Genomic DNA, 17489 nt, shown 5'->3' with positions numbered 1-17489 from the left:
TGGAGGCCCACGAGAGTAGAAAAAGACCATGCATGCTCTGTTTTAGACCCCCCAAAACATAGCACAAAGACTAAACACTAAACAATAAAAACTAGAATCAAGCCAATAAATTCACACTAATTTCAAGATTTATATACAGTAACTAACCATATATATATATATATATATATATATATATATATATATATATATATATATATATATATATATATATATGTTTTGTTTGAACCAATCTGCCTTCATTCCTGGCAGGAATATTTCTTAAAATGTTTTGCTTGCTTAGGAGTTGGTTAGGAACTATCATAGGAAGGATGGGCAGCCTAGATGCACTATGAAAATTGATCTCATGAAAGTATATGATTCAGTAAATTGGGAATTCATTTTACACTGCTTGGCTTGTTTTGGTTTCCCTGTGAAATTTACAAACTGGATCAGAGAATGCATTACTTCTCCACAGTTTTCTATTGCTATTAATGGGACTTTGGTGGGTTTCTTTAAAGGAGCCAAAGGATTAAGGCAAGGGGATCCTATTTCTCCATATCTCTTTGTCATAGCCATGGAGGTGTTCACTAAAATCATGAAAAATTATACTAGAGCTGGATCTGGATTTTCTTTTTTCATCCCAGATGTTCTAGATTGAAATTAACTCATTTGTGTTTTGCAGATGATTTGCTCCTATTCTGTGATGCTAGTATTCCTTTTATTAGCATTGTGAAGGCAGCTTTGTTGGAATTTGAAAGGATCTCAGGGTTGAAAGCAAATCCATCTAAGAGCTCTCTCTTTTGTTCAAGCATTTCTGCAAGGATAAAAGATCTTTTGTTGGTTGAGTTACAAATGAAGGAGGTTGTGCTTCCAGTTAGGTACCTTGGTGTTCCTTTAATATCATCTAGACTCTCTGCTGAGGATTGCAGAATGCTTCTAGAAAAGATTTCAAGACGAATTGATTCTTGGACTTCAAAAAACTTGTCTTTTGCTGGGTAGCTTCAGCTTCTTACTTCAGTCCTATTTAGCCTTCAGGTTTACTAGACATGCATGTTCATCCTTCCTAAAAGGGTTATAAAAGACATGACTAAAAAGTTTAACAAATTCTTATGGAATGGTAAGGAGGGCAATTCAGCAAAAGCCAAAGTAGCTTGGGGGAATGTTTGTTATCCTAAGAGGGAGGGAGGATTGGGGTTGAAATGCTTAGAAGAATGGAACCAGACATCTATGCTAAGGCATATATGGAATTTGTTTGCTTGCTCGGGTTCCATTTGGGTTGCTTGGGTTTGGAGTTATTTGTTGAGAGGGAGGAGTTTTTGGAAACTAAGTATCCCTTAGAATTGTTCAGGGAGTTGGAGGAAGCTTTTGAGTTTGAGAAGCACTGATAGGGAGTTTATTAAGTTTGAGGTGGGAGATGGAAAGCTTATTCATTTGTGGCTGGACAATTGGCATCCTTTTGGGCCACTTTATGAGAGATATGGGTTTAGAATTATCTATGACTCACATAGTACTCTGGAGGCAAAGATGAATTCTGTTATTCGAAATGGGAGATGGAGTTGGAAACTGGCTAGATCAGAAGAATTTGTTGAAATTCAAAGTAAACTCCCGGATGTGCCATTAGGTAATGTGGATAAACCTATTTGGACCTTATCTCGGAAATGGGTTTATGTGAGTGCTGATACTTGGGAATTTATGAGGAATAGGAAATCGGAAATTAATTGGTTGTCTGCTGTATGGTTTCCCTGAGCTATTCCTAAACAAGCCTTTATTTTATGGTTGGCGGTGCTTAATAGGCTTACAACAGGAGAAAGGCTTGTGACTTGGGGTTATCAAGGAGACACACAATGTTTTTTCTACAGAAATGGAGTGGAAAGTCGTGAACATCTTTTCTTCTCCTGTAGCTTTAGCTCTCGAATCTGGAAGATCTGTATGAATCGATGCTTCTATCAACATCCTCCTTTAGACTAGCAAAGTGTGCTTGAGGAAGCTTGCAGAAAATGGAGAACAAAGAAGTTGTAGGGTGTGCTGTGTAAATTGATCTTAAGCTCTACTATGTATCATATATGGTGCACAAGGAATGAGATAAAAGCTAAAGGCCACCCCAAAACGGAAGAACAGATATTAAGATTGATATTCTGGGAGGTTCTGAATAGAATATCAGGAAAAGGAAAATTTATTAAGAGCATGGAGAACGTGGTGATTTGTCAGATGTGGAATTTAGATGGGAGCATACTGGTTTGACATTTGTATTCTCTTTGCGGCTAGTTGTTAACAAAGTTTTGTTCTCTGTTTGTTTTTGTTTTGTTTGGTCGGTTAAGACTTTTTGTTTGTACTCTGTTTTTTGGTTAGTAAAGTTCACTTATTCATCAAAAAAAAAAAAAAATACATGTTCTGTTTAGTTTTATTTTGTTTATCGTATTGGAGGTTATGTTCTTTTTTGCTTTTTTTTTTTAAGCTTCTTCACATTCTTCTTTGGCACCTGCGGTAGATATCGGAGGTAAAAACATATCCCACGTACTAGATCGATTGGATGTCGATGTTTGAAACCAGTCTCAATCTCAAAGGTGAATGCCTTGTCGATCTATTTATTGAATTGATATAGGCAGCCTTGGCATAAGGAAGGAGCATATCCCACGTACCAATATGATCTCGCCCCCACCCAAAGGACAAGCCCCACCATCAATGATGAAAGTTTTTGAGTGTGAAAGTCATCATTGGCTTCTTCACCGTAGCAAAGAGGAGAAGAGAGATCGAGAGAGAGGGATGAACTGCACGTGTTAAAGGCTCGGATCGCAACAGTGAAGTGAACCAACCTAAACGCAGCGTTTTAAATAAGGGCATTTCAGTTCATTTTGTTTCAAAAACGCACATGTCGTGCACCTGGGTGTATTTTCATCTCATCAGATGAAGCAATTAGACTGAATTGGGTGGATTGCAAATTTTTGCAACTTTCTTGGATGCAATTGAAGCAATCTAAACATTGATACCAAGATTGCAAGTTGGTGTAAACATCAGGAGTTAAATTGTAGTTTTTCCAAGTTTTTATTACTTTTGACTAACAAATACCGGTTAAAATATATACATTGCCACGATTTTGAAATACGTGTAATTAAAATTTTAGGATCCAATTACAACTAATGTCAAACTTTTAAGAGTTGATTATTTAGTCGCACTTATTTCTTATTTCAAATGAAGATTTATTCTTAAAAGAACTTTATTATTAAAATAAAAATAGTTATTCTATACATTTGAGATATAGTTAGCAATTTTTTATTTTTTTATATTCACTGATGTTTTATGTTGATAAATTTTTTGGTATGTTCTGGATAACACACTTTACTATATTCTTCACGTCTCACGATCGTGGCAAATCAAACAAAGTCAAGAGAACACGCTGGGGGTTGGCCGACATCCCTCCCTTTGATGCCTAAGTCAGCATTTCTGTATAAAGAATTTCCAGTATAATCATTTCAGTCTTCTGTTCATACCTAGTGTAGGTGCTTATTTTATAGGCTGAGAGATACCGACAAATTTGTATTAGGATACTGTCTCTCACTTGACGGCATGACCTAATATTTAATTAGAGTTTCAATCGTGGGCCAATTATGGGCCTGGAGGCCCATAATCTTTCTTAGTGGGCTGGTCTAAGTTGAATTATTGCTAACATTTTAACTTTTCAGTTTTAGAATTCGAGTTTGGTAATTCATAATCTTATTTTTAAACTCATCTTTAATCCACATTTCTTTTTTGACCTAATATTTTATCTTCAAGGCCTTCAAATGCTGGCACTAGTAAATGACATGGGTATTTTTGAATTGGTGAGTATAGCCAAAGAATACAAAGCCCCCATTGGTTGGACGGTAGTCAAAACCCCACCCGCCAGCTCTAGAGCCAATAGGAAAAAGGTCTTCCAAAGCTAATCAACCAATCACAAACGAGCAACTAAGTTACAGAAAACCTTAAAAAAAAAAAAAAAAAAAGTCGAAAAAACTCACTCTTTACGCGCAATTGGACCATGGAATTCCCAGAACGTTCTGAGGAAGAAGCCAAGTCCAACCAAAAACAAACACTTTCTAGGCACTTTTTGTTTTGTGTTCTCCATAGCTTTTCTCACTTTCTTACCACCCAAACATCCTCAAAACCAAAGCTTTTTTCTACCTCTTCTGCTGAATCAAGCCCGGAAATCGCTTCGTTGGCTTAGTTGAAGCAGAGAGATAAGAGGGATAGATAGTGCCAAATTGGGAGCTCAAGAGCTGTTGCAAGCATGACCAGGTCGTGTTCTTGGTTACTATCGGTGTCTTCACCGTTGTAACCCTCGCGGTACTCTTTTTTCTTACTCTTTCTTTTGCTTCTTTTTTTTTTTTTTTTTTTTTTTTTTTTTTTTTTTTAAGAATAAGCAGCTCTAGTCAACTGAGCCAAAATTTGCATTGGGTTCAAGGATGGTTTGGTGGTGGGCGGGAATGGTAATGGTCCTGACTGTTGGGGAAGAGATTTCACAGCTGTTTGGTGAGGTCATTGATGGTAATAGTTGTCTGGGTCTCAATGATCAAATTATGCAGCAACTTTGGGCTTTTAGTTGTGGAGATGGTCCAGAATTTGGTGAAGTTGCGTGTGGAAATGGTGGTCGAGTTCTTAGGGGTGGTGGTGAGGAAATTCAAGGTGGGTACCATATGGTGAAGTCATTGGTGGGGTAGAGAAAAAGAAAAAAGAAAAAAAAAATAAGAAACTAGAAATAATATTTTAATGGAGTAGAGGAGAAGAAAAAAAAGTGATGTACAGAGAGTACTTTTTCAAACGTGATTCTTAGAAAAAGTAGGAAAAATTATGAAGAGCTCAAAACACATCCATGTGTTGACAAAGTTCTTTTTTTCTTCGTGGGCAAGTACATGACCAAAACACAAAAGGGATTAAAGATGTTTAAGTTCACTCGAAGGAAGTATTATAGTTTGGAGGAGAAAGAAAATAAGAACGCTTCCGATACAGAAAAAGCAAGCGACTCATGTAAACACGATTATGCATAGACCAATCAGTGCTGCTCAAAATCTAGCAAGATTAGCAAGTTCACAAAACTCTTCTAGCCCTTCCTCAACTTGACTCCATCCATTCCAAACAGATTACTTTTGCACCATTGTTCGAGTAGACAGCTCATCACAACCTATTTATATAAAATTATTAAATCTTACCATACAATTGTAACCATTTAAAATGTTGGATTCTGTGACTGTGAAGTTGTGGAAGAATCTTGAGGTGACCTCACAGGTGAATGCATGACAGGCTTTGGTGGAAATTGTAAGGATTGAAGGCTACCTTCTAACATCTCGATCACTTTACCTATTGATGGCCGATCTGAAGGATTTGTTTGAATGCACCATAAACTCACCATTATCATCTTTTTTATTGTGTCTTCTTCCTCTTCTGTTATATCCCCCAAAGTTACAAAACTCTCACCCTGTTCAAGTTTGTTATAAATCCCATGTGGAAAGTACGTTTTGCTGGTTTGAGAGAGTTCACTATCAATTTCTTTTCTTGCTCCAACCATTTCCAAAACCAACATTCCGTAACTGTAGACATCAGACTTGTGGGAAACCCCACCAAAGTACCGACTAAAGACTTCCGGTGCAATATATCCTGCAGTCCCTCTCATGCCCGTCATTGACACAATACTTTCTTTTGTTTTGCATAGTTTAGCAAGGCCAAAATCAGAGATTTTTGGGCGCAAATCCTCATCCAAAAGTATATTGTGTGGTTTTATGTCAAAATGTAGGATCCTTGTGTTACATCCACGGTGCAAATATTCTAGTCCTCGAGCAATGCCAACCGCTATTTGGAACATAGTGTTGCTGTCCAAGTGACAATTTGTAATTGGATGTCCTTTATCATATATGAACTTATCAAGAGATCCATAAGGCATGAATTCATATATTAGAGCACTTTTAGTCCTCTCGTAACAAAAACCTAGAAGAGCGACTATATTAACATGGGATGTTCTACTAATGCTAGCCACTTCGTTGATAAATTCTTCTCCATTACCTTTAGACGCGCTCAGGATTTTTACTGCCACCATACGCCCATCGGGTAGCTTCCCTTTGTATACAACACCGTATCCTCCTTGTCCTACCTTTTCTTTGAATGAGTTGGTCAATTTCTTCACATCTGAATAAGTATATCTCTTTGGGGCTAGCAATCCATAACTCTTTATGATTTCCTCAGTTTTAAAGTGATTGTCCTTTGCATCTCTTTTCCACCAGACCATTGAATTACTTGTAAAGTATCCTCTCTTAATGCTACAGATAATCACGAAAGAGATCACCACTGCAATACCTCCTCCTATGGCAATGCCTGAAGACAGAAACAAGAGTTCTATAAATTTTATTCTCTATAATAATACCCAACTCAATTAAAAGATGCAGGACGGTTGTAACTTGTAACATCATAAAACATTACCTAGTGCAAGGGGTACAGTATTTCTCTTAGACTTGCCTGTAACAGTCAAAAGATGGAGAAATGTAAATCAAATGAGCACGAAAGGTACATCTTTAATCAAATCATCATACACAAATAGTCAAGGCCTAATTTAAGCTCAACAACTAATCCAATTTACTACATTTTGAAATCGATCTTTTCCTTAGATTTGAAACCAACCAGGCTATGGAACAAACTGGTGTCAATGGGGGGAAGAAAGCAGGTGACAATTCGAGAATGAAACAATTAATTAAAAGCAAATTACTCATCACAAAAGCAAAATGGTCTAGACATTTTGTTCTATATATACTGCATGTAAAGACTTTTAAAGGCTATCAGACAAACCAAACATAACAAAGACATTTTCGTTCCAAAGAAAAGATATAAACGTGAATTTTCATTTCCATCTCAACGATCATTCCAAATCAAAACCGCAATTTTTGTCGAGAACAAGAGGACAAATACCTGGCGCGGAACACTTCTGATTGCCACAAAGGCAAACGAGTTCGCCCGACTTCGAATGAAACCCACATTGCGCACCCCAAACCAGACACTTGGCACACATATCACCGTACACATCACTATAATTTACCTTGAAACCCTCCATCAAAACCTCCTCAAGCGTGGACTGATTAGTTCTGAGCTCAGATGCCACCGTTATGAGGATTTTCAGGCTGACACCGACGCTGCATTCAATAAGGCTCAGAATTGGATCGGTAGGAACCAGACCGGTCAGATAATAAGCGTCGCTCCAGTTCGCATTCCAAAGGAAGGTACAATAAAACATATTAGGAGGCGTCACGAGGAGCTAGACCCGAGGAGCAACCGTAGAAGAGGGTGAGGTCCTCATTGTCAGTAGCGTACATGAACCCAAAGGAATCCATAGTGGAATTGGTGTATTCCTATGGGCACGTGGTGTCCCAGAGGTTGGAGCGGGCGAGGGTCATGGTTCTGGCGGCCTAGTCGAGCCGGAGGACTCGGTAACTTAGCGACGCGATGGTCAACTTTGGTGAGTCGTCTTCGCAGGAGAGTCAGAACTCGAGCATACCACAGTTGGCCGGGTGGGTCGTGTTGGTGAATGGGAAGGAGAGGTTCTTAAAAGGCCCATAGTCGAAGGTCGGGGTGCATTTGAAAGAGAGGGCGGTGACGGGAACGACGTCGTTGTGACAGCAATGGAAAAGAAGAGGAGGACGGAGATGAAGATCGCCGGATGGAAGGCGATTGGGGGCATCGGAGAGGAGTGGAAGTGAGGGGTTGGAGGAGTGAGATGGCTTGGATGAGGTAATACCGTCATAGGGTGGCGGTCGCGGGAGTGGGCGAGGACAGCATAGGCTGCTTTGAACAAGGTTGGCTTTGGTTGACTTGGACTGTGTGTGAACTAGCTTTCGAAATTGGAGGCCGTCTAGAAAGTAGAATTGTAGAAACCCTTGACTATCCTTTGGATTTTTTCTTTCATTTTTTTTTTTTTTTTTATCTCCATATATCTTTCTCAAAATTTTAGGATAATTTTTTTTTTCAAATATTAACTATTATTTTTTAATTAAAAATAATTGATATTTTGTTATATTAATATTTATCATTTCAAATGACATGTTAATGATATAAATTATAGACATACATATGTGGCCAAAAATATGATAAATTCATGAATAAATGTTTGATTTGAATTTATTTTCTCATTTTTTAATTTTAAAAATTAAATGCTTGAGTTTTTAATTATTCACAATAGATCCATTTGTGAGTTTGTCGGCCACATAGTATTTTTGTTTGAAATAATGTTTCTGTTATTTTATTATAAATTAAAATCTTAAAAAAAAAAAAAAAAAAAAAAAAAAAAAAAAAAAAAAAAACCTAAAAAACCCCACAGCTTTATCTTCTTCTTCAACCTCTTGAAGATTCCCTCGAATGGCGGATCGAGGTCCATTTGCCGATCAAAACCGTTCCAAACCCAGAAACCATCAACCACAACTGCATAATTCCAGCTAAAAATTTGTTCACAAGAAGAAAAGTTTCAGAGCCATGTTCGCCTTTCGCTTCCGCCAACCCCGACGGACGAAACGCCCTCCTTCGTCTCCAATCTCGCCCTTTAATCCCTTCCACCAGTTCAAACAGAAGAAGTAAGTTTCAGAGAGAAACAAGAATAAGAAGAAAAAGAAGACGACCCAAATGAAGAACAAGCACATAGAACTCTTTCCCTAAGCTTGTCTTCTCAGGATATGAGTTTTGGTGGGTGGTGGTATAGTAGCGACGAAGAGGAAGAGGAAGAGGGAAGAGAGGACGAGACCGACACCCTTTTCTCTTCTTCCGATTCATTTGAGATAGCTCAAATTATCTCAGAGCCGTATCAAGTGGAATGCTGAGCTACAAAAATCAAGCTCCATCCAAGAAGTGGCCAATCACTAGGACAGGAACAATCCTCCGCTTACAGTTAGGCAGGAAGACTCTGCTTTCTGTAATTAGGCAGGAAGATCAGTCAAGAAGAGAAGCTAAGAGGACTTACTCAACTAATAGACCCAAGAATTCCTCACTCATAGGTACAAGCCTAGAAGAAAGCAAACAACGACTAATCTATTCTTATCTGTCTTTGCTTGCCCTAAACCTAAAGACCACGATGGAGGTTGGCGTCAAGAGGTTGAGGAAGAAGATGAAGCAGTGGGTTTTTTTTTTTTTTTTTTTTTTTTTTTTTTTTAAGGTTTTAGATTTTAGTTTTTAATAAAATAACAATAATTAAGTAAAAATGCTGAAGTGGCACTATCGGTCTAAATAAAACTTGAACAGAAAACTCATATAGGGGTCTATTGCAGATAATCAAAAGTTTATGCACCTAATTTTTATAATTAAAAAATGAGGGAGTGAATTCAAATCTCGCGCTTACTCAGAGATTTATCATACATTTACTCTAAAAAATAAAGTAAATAATGTTATTTGAAAATCATTATCTTTTTTTAATAATATTTCTTTTTCTAATTATATACTGAACTAAATATTTTAGTAACAGAATTTGGCCAATGTTATAGAATCAATAAAATCAAAAATAAAAAACTGAAACGGAAAATAAAAATAGACTAAAATTCATTGTTTTCAAATTTAGTATAAGTATCTTCTTTATATTACTACTCTCAATGGACTCACTCTTCTGGTCTCCCCTGTTTTCCCTTCTCGTTTTTTTTTTTTTCGTTCTATATTTATTTTCTTGTCTTGTAGGAAAATCAACTTTCATGTTTTTTTTTAACAAACCATAAATAATCGTCTTTTCTGCCCCCGCCGGTAACTACCGATCATTGGTCTGCAGCGGGAATACTACGACTAAAAAAAAAAAAAAAGAAGTATGCCCCGCATGATACACGCGATGCAAGAAATTCGCCTTTTTTTTTTTGGTTTCTAGTCCGAATTATAGGGGGAGGCTTTTGTTTGGTTACAAAGACGTCTGAGAGCAGCCTGTTTGTTGGAAGCATCAATCATGGCATATGTTTGGCTAACACGAAGAAAAAAAAGATGGAAAAAGAGGTGGGAAAACACAACTTTGAAAGTTTAGAATGGAATCCGGTGTTTGTCAGAAGGACTTGGATGGACTTGAAAAACCAATAATAGGAGAAACGTTAGTACCTTATGTCCAAATTTTATCAACGACACCCAAATGGACAAAATTGATCGCCAATCCCAATTCAAGCCTGCAGGATGTCTCTATCTAAGGTGAAAAGCCTTTTTAAGGTCATCCTATAATTTGTTCTTAAGGTGATGCAGGGTTCATACATCTGCTTGGCTGTATTTAAGACATTTAGCTTCTTTTCTTTCTAACAAATGATAAGAGAATCAACTCTGGTTTAATTGGCTGTATTTAAGGATTTGATACGCAGAGCCTTTTTTCTCCATTAAAGCAGCCACATATTAGGAAAAATGAAACAAGCAAAAGGATACCAATCTACATCTAAACAAATAGGCAAGAAATGAAGCAAGTAAAGCAACAAAATAGTTACCCGGGAGTGGCCGCGACCACCCCCAAAAGCGCCGGGGGTGGTCGCACCACCCCCGGAACGCCTCGGGAGTCCACCGCGAGGTGTTCTGGCTGCACCACCCCCGGCTCCATATACTAGCTGGCCGGCCACCCATTGAAGGGTTTGGTTTTTTTTTTAAATAAAATATAAAATAAATGGTTTTTCTGGAAAATATTGACTTTACCCTAATGAATAGCTATTCCTCTCATTTTTTAGAGGAATAGGTATTCCTCTTCGTAAAGGAATAGGTATTCCAATGGGAATAACTATTCCAAGGAATAGATCCCTACCAAACAAAAGAATGACTATTTCATAGGAATAGTCATTCCATTTCATGGGTCTATTTCGCGAACCAAACGAGGCCTAAGTTAAAAAGTGTGCCCCGCATGACACACGATGCAAGAAATTCGCCTTTTTTTTTTTCAGTTTCTAGTCCGAATTTGTATGGCTACAAAGACATCTGAAAACAGCCTGTTTGTTGGAAGCATCAAGCATGGCATATATTTTGCTAACACGAAAAAAGAAGGAAAAAGAGGTGGGAAAACACTACTTTGAAAGTTTAGAATGGAATCCGGTGTTTGTCAAAAGGACTTGGAGGGATTTGAAAGACCAATAATAGGAGAAACGTTAGCACCTTGTGTCCAAATTTTATCAACAACACCCAAATGGACAAAATTGCTTGCCAATCCCAATTCAAGCCTACAGGATATTTCTGTCTAAGGTGAAAAGTTTGTTTAAGATTACCCCATAATTTATTCTTAAGGTGATGCAGGGTTCATACCTCTAGCTGCTTGGCTGTATCTAAGGACATCTAGCTTCTTTTCTTTCTAACAAATGATAAGGGAATCAAGTCTGGCTTAATTGGATCCATAGCCTTTGACCCTACCATACTCCTAAGGCTTTGATACGCAGAGCCTTTTTTCTCCATTAAAGCGCCACGCTTTAGGGAAAATGAAACAAGCAAAAGGATCGAGATACCAATCTACATCTAAACAAATAGACAAGAAATGAAGCAAGAAAAACAGCAACATAGTTACCTGATCCAAAACATGTGAATTCGCTCGTGCTTGTGGTATACCCACACTGTCCACCGGTCCCTAGACATCTATCACACAAACTGTTATTTGCATCCCACCCCAACATGAAGCCGCCATTAATAGCTTGAATCAGTGCAGCTTCAGTTAAATTGCTCTCAGCTTCAGCTGCTGATTGCAAAACTGGAACTTTAACTTTGTATTTGCACGTCCCCGATAAGGTAGCAATTTCGTTTGCAACGGTACTGTTAGAATAGTAATTGGTAGCATCAGAACCGTTTATGGAGCAATCAAATTTAGTAGTATCGGCCGGCTGATTTGAAGAATAAGAAGTAGGGCAATCATAGTAGAGCGTCAGGTTGGTAGTAGCTGAATTATAAGTAAAGACGGTGAAATTTATGGTCGTATTAATGATCGTAGCAGGACAAACGGTGTTCCAGTAATCCTCTCTAGCAACTATGAGAATCCGCGACACGTTATTGACATCAAGGATTTTGTAATTCAGGTTCGTGATTTTGATCAGTGGGGCATCAGTATTGCAGTTCAACTCAAAAGATGGGTGACCACAATAGTTTGGCCTATTTGATCCCCAGAAAGGATAACTGAGGTTTTGAATGCCCGCACAATCAAACGGTGCGCTACAGTTTAGATATTCCTCATTATCTGCGTACGAAGACGATGGGAAGTGGATTAAGAACAAGGTTGTTATCACCAAGGACAGAGTGATTATCGGGAAGAGATTGGGATATTGCATCTTGAGAGAGAGAGAGAGAGAGTCTAGAGAAAAGGAGAAGAAAATGAATGGGTCTTAGAGAGAATGAATGGAACTTATGAATTGCATGATATTAATGGAGGTGGTGGGCTTTGAGGAAGTTGGGGTTGGGGGTGAGAGTTTTCAAAGAGATGCTTCTATTGGAACGAGCGACGGTCAAATCACAATTAGGTGACCAAGTCCAATACAACGAAATTATATAATATGTAGAGATGGGGATTCATTTTCATTACTCAATTTTAAAATAAGTGCAATTAAAATTTTAGGATTTAATTAACAACTGAGGTCAAACTTCAAGAATTCTTAATATAAATGTTCTTATTTAAAATGAAAATTCAAAAAGAAATATTATGAAAAGAACTTTATTCATTACATATGAGATATGCTTAGCAAAATTGTTTATTTCCCATTCAGTGATGTTTTACTTTTTCAGTTAGAAAGAGATTGATCGGCTCATTATAATCATTTTTATTTTTATGTTTTTTTAATCTCGTCTTTAACGCACTGTTCTTTTTGTTTGCCTTTTGATCCCTCTTTTACCTTATTAAGGCTTTTAAATTTTGAAGATGAGTGGGTTGGGTCTCTTCACTATCTTCACTACTCAATGACATGGCGTGTTTGAATTGGTCAGTATAGATTCAAACACAACGCCCCACCAAAAAGTCAAAACCTAACCGTCAAATCTAGACTCAATGAGAAATTTTACTTTTATATTTTTTATACATTTTTTTTTAAAAAAAATTAATCATTAAATTTGTAAAACCAACAGGTAAGTTTTACATATCAAATGATTAATTTAAAATAAAAATATACATGAAATGTACAAAAGATTTATGCGTATCATGTTTCATATTGAGAGCCAATAAACAAATGACTCTTCGAAAACTCTAAATAGCCAATCACAAATGAGTCTCCCTGTGAGACAACTAAGCTCTAAATGGTCACCTCATAACACAATTATTGATCACTTTTTGTTTTTTCTTAAAAAAATCACAAAAGCATATCTCAATCCAATGACATGATTTTGCCATCTTTTTTTTTTTTTTTTTTTTTTTAATAATAATAATAACAATTAAAAAAAAAAATGCAAAGTGTAAGGTTGTCAAATATCATTTCTCTAAAGGAAATGCACAGAAATAACCTTGTAGCTAGAGCCATATAAAAATATCTTTTAGAAACACATTCCTTCGAGGAGGTGATTGGAGTGTGGACATAAAAGTCTTTATGCCACGACCAATAATTTGATTGATTTTTAATTAGGCCTTGCTCTAGCCTCATTAAGGGTTATTACTTCATTGGTAGCTCAACATATGTAATCTTTAGTCTTTACCGGCTTATAGGGGTGTAAACGAGCTGAGCTACTCGTGAGCTTACTCGGGATCGGCTCGAATAAACTCGACTCGTGCTCGAATCGATTATTAAATGAGCTATTCGTGAACACGAAAATCAAACTCGATTATTAAACAATGCAAACTCGTATAAACTCGGCTCGACTCGATTAAAGCTCGTGAACCCGCTCGTATAAGGATCGACTCGTTTATTAAGGCTCGACTCGTATATATATATATATATATATATATATATATATATATATATATATATATATATATATATATATATATATATATATATGTTAAAAATAAGTTTTAATTTGTTAATATATAACTTATTTGTACAATATACTATATATAAGCATGAATTAAGTAACAAATAAAAATAGTCAATAAATATTAATTGATTATAATTATTTGGTTGTATCAATATGTATATAAAATAGTAAAAGTGAATAATATTAATACTTAATTGTTAATCATATAATCATATGATATAATGACAATTCAAATATTTAATCATATAATTCATATTATATTATTTATGTAATATAATATGATTATATGATCATATAATAATATAATTAACATTGTAGCATATAACATGTAATTATTGATTCACTATATTCAATGTTATAACTTATAAGTATTATTATTAGATACTTATGAATCATTACATCACCGTCATCACGTGATTCAAAATCTAAGATCATATGAGCATACAAATAAAATGATTAAGTATTTAGATACTTAGATACACTGATTAAGTATGATGTAAGATTTTAAGTATCTAATAATTATTAATAATACTTAGAGTCTTAGATACAATGATTAGGTATATAGATTATATACATAAGTATGAATTCATATTAATTATACGAATTATAATAACACTTTTTAAACTTAATCATATTATTCATATATAATGACAATGTAATTCATATAATCCCAAATTAAGTTATTAGGATTGGTCGATTGGTTCGATTGGAATTACTAATGTGTTAATTATGATAATAATTTAGGTGTTATCATTAGAATTTAGATCATATGATATAACATTATGCATTTGTGCTACATAACCATTAGATATGAATCATATGATCTAAGAATTATCATTAGACTTTAAAAAAAAAAAAAGGTATTATTATCATTTGATATATAGAACCATATGAAAATATAATTATTATAATTATTAATGTTTTAACTTAATATTTATATTGACTATTGTTACATTTTTTTTTATTTATAATTAAATGACATAAATTTCCTACAAACCAGTAGGTATGAAATTTAATACAACTCACATATAAGATTAACATGTGTCCCTTAACATGTGAGAATCACATGTTTTAATAACAAGTGCTTCTTGTAAGAATTCAATGTCCCACATGACCTGACACATAAGACAACTTATTAGACTCGATCTTAATGTGTAAATTAATCCTCCTTTATTAATTGTTGGTTAATGGTTAATTAATACACTTTAATAAAGTGTTGGTTAATTAACTACGAGAAGTTAATGATTCTTATTAATTAATTCTAACTTTGATGGAAAGTAGAATTAATGGTAATAAAAGAACAAATGTTAAACTCGTATAAGCTCGGCTCGACTCGACTTGACTTAATTATTACCGCTCGAACTCGGCTCGAGCTCGTGATGAATAAGCTCGAGATCGGCTCGGGCTCGTGATGAATGAGCTCGAGCTCGTAATGAATGAGCTCGAGCTCGGTTCTGGCTCGCTCGAGCTCGGCACTGGCTCGCTCGAGCTCGGCTCATTTACACCCCTACCGGCTTATGCCTTCATAGCCCAAGACTTTACTGCTCAAGCTGCGTTATATACTCATCAGTACTGACTACAGCTCAGCTCGCTGGCTTAGAACTAGAAAATTAGGGACATACCTGATGCACTTGTTGGCGCTTGGGGGGCTCCGGCGCCACATGGTAACCCATTTGGTTGATTTGGGCAGTAGCAAGTAGGTTGATTCTTACTCGGGTCATAACCACAAACCCCCTTAGACCCGGTGCAGGCACTACAAGCTGCATCCTCCTTCCACTTCACATAAAATCCTCCTTTGATGGTTTCTTCAATTGTTGACAAATTAGGAGTACCTTGATAATGATCAGTTCCAAAAAGTACAGGAACAACCACGCTTTTTGCACAAGAATCAGGGCTGGGGCAAGAGAAATATAATGGTGATGGGATACTGGGTGGAGGGCAACCATAGAGTAACGTAATGTTAACGTAGTCAGGGCTATAATCAAAAAACTCGGAATCGAGGGTGGTATTCACGAAGTCTGTTGAACAAATTCCACCCACCAAGTAGTCCTTCCTGACAATTTTGAGGATTTTGGTGCTAGGATAGGCATCCAAAACGCGGTATGTTACCTTCTTAATTTCGATGGTGGTGATATTTCTCGAACACTTGAGCTCTAAATCTGGATGGCCGCAGCCCTCTGGTCGGCGATCACCCCAGAATGGATAACCCACGCCAGTGATGTGCCCGCAATCAAACCGATTGCTACAACTTGAATACCAATCATAGGAGCATAGAGACACCGGAACCTCGACGAAAACCATGAATATAACGAACACAAGAACAAGAAAAGTAGACTGAAAGGAAAGCCAGGGATCCATTTCTGGCTAAGAGATCAAAGATCAAAGATCAAAGTAATGGATGAAATGAAGTATATAGGTGAGCTATTTGAGATTGTTTGAAGGAAACAACGGAAAATAGAGATAAGTGACATAGCTTAATTGATGGGAAAATAAGTGATAGAGAAGAAGACTAAGACTTGGAAAGTATTGACTTGAAAGCTAAATGGCGAAACGCGTTTCTCCATATGAAGAACGTACGATTTTCTTCAATGGGATAAGCTATTGTTTGACTAAACACAGGAATCTTTAATTTTCACTTCAAATATGAACAGATTGCATTTTCATTTCTCTGACAAGAATCGGTTCATCGAATTCTACCAATTAAAATTCTAAGGAATTAAATTAAAACAAATCCACCTATTGAAAAATAGACTATTTCGTATACTAAATAGAATATATATATATACCGTAACTTCCCTCCCGCCCACCCCACATTTAGTGAGGCTTAATTAGATAGGCAAAGTATTCAATTTCATTTAACTCCCACCTACATATAAATAGATATAGTTTGTCCATTGTAAAATGCCATTATTTGTGACTTCGAATATGAAAGGAAAAGGAGGGCAAAGAAAAGTTGATAATACCATAACCATATATATAAGAAGCTTACGGTAAGAGTAGTATAACGGTGTGACCTTAATTTTGCTATAGTGTGTTTGGTGTTAAATTACTATTTATCTCAAGAAATATATATATTTTTTTAAAAGAAAAAACAAAAATAAACTGCTACGTAAGTAAAGCTGGACGGAAATTGTGTCTACAATTATACCACAATTATTTCTAATACATATAACATTTGTTTGAATGAACGAATTGACCTTGCCAATTTCGCTAAGGCGTGGTGAGACCTGCATTTTGATTTGGACATCTTTTGGTCAAGGTATTTCTTTCAATATCTTAGAATTGGGATTTTCCAATTAATTGAAAAGGTAAGAGGCTTTTTTGAGTTACAGCTGCTGCTATTTCGAAGTAGAGATAGGTTTCACGTCCTTTTTCCTATCCTCTCCCGTCAAATTTTTACAAATTTATCATTGGATTTGTGGGATACACATCTAACTCCGTGAGGATCCCACAAATCTGATGATGAATTTGCAAAGGAGTAGAACCCTTTAAAAAAATTTAAACCCTAGTACAAAATTGATAAAAAGACAAACACACCAAACAAATAAAATACCTGTAGGTTTTTAGAAACTTAACCACTCTTGAAAAAGTCCACCAAAAAGAAGCCTTAAAACATCACCTTTTATTCGCTCAAG

General features: G+C 36.1%; 2 protein-coding genes across 3 annotated transcripts; one reads left to right on the top strand and one right to left on the bottom strand.

Moving 5' to 3' along the window:
* Nucleotides 1-1065: 1065 nt before the first annotated feature.
* Nucleotides 1066-1728, top strand: LOC133860463 (uncharacterized). The gene is made up of 2 exons (XM_062296064.1): nucleotides 1066-1246; nucleotides 1331-1728. The coding sequence occupies exons 1-2, from the start codon at nucleotides 1066-1068 to the stop codon at nucleotides 1726-1728; spliced, it is 579 nt and encodes a 192-aa protein (XP_062152048.1).
* Nucleotides 1729-4833: 3105 nt separating this feature from the next.
* On the bottom strand, nucleotides 4834-16404 carry LOC133859273 (LEAF RUST 10 DISEASE-RESISTANCE LOCUS RECEPTOR-LIKE PROTEIN KINASE-like 2.4). Of its 2 annotated transcripts, none has more exons than XM_062294613.1 (3): nucleotides 15477-16404; nucleotides 6427-6462; nucleotides 4834-6321 (listed from the first exon to the last, which is right to left on the bottom strand). In XM_062294613.1, exons 1-3 carry the CDS (start codon nucleotides 16210-16212, stop codon nucleotides 5183-5185), a joined length of 1911 nt encoding a protein of 636 aa, XP_062150597.1. In that variant the 5' UTR covers nucleotides 16213-16404; the 3' UTR covers nucleotides 4834-5182. The 2 variants fall into 2 exon arrangements, with proteins under 2 accessions (XP_062150597.1, XP_062150596.1); XM_062294612.1 differs by lacking the exon at nucleotides 15477-16404 and adding an exon at nucleotides 11477-12380.
* Between the last annotated feature and the right edge of the window lie 1085 nt (nucleotides 16405-17489).

The sequence above is a fragment of the Alnus glutinosa genome, chromosome 2 (genome assembly GCF_958979055.1).
Source record: "Alnus glutinosa chromosome 2, dhAlnGlut1.1, whole genome shotgun sequence".
Taxonomy (NCBI): domain Eukaryota; kingdom Viridiplantae; phylum Streptophyta; class Magnoliopsida; order Fagales; family Betulaceae; genus Alnus; species Alnus glutinosa.
The sequence above is the reverse complement of the archived record's forward strand: the minus strand, read 5'-3'. Positions and strand labels throughout refer to the sequence as shown.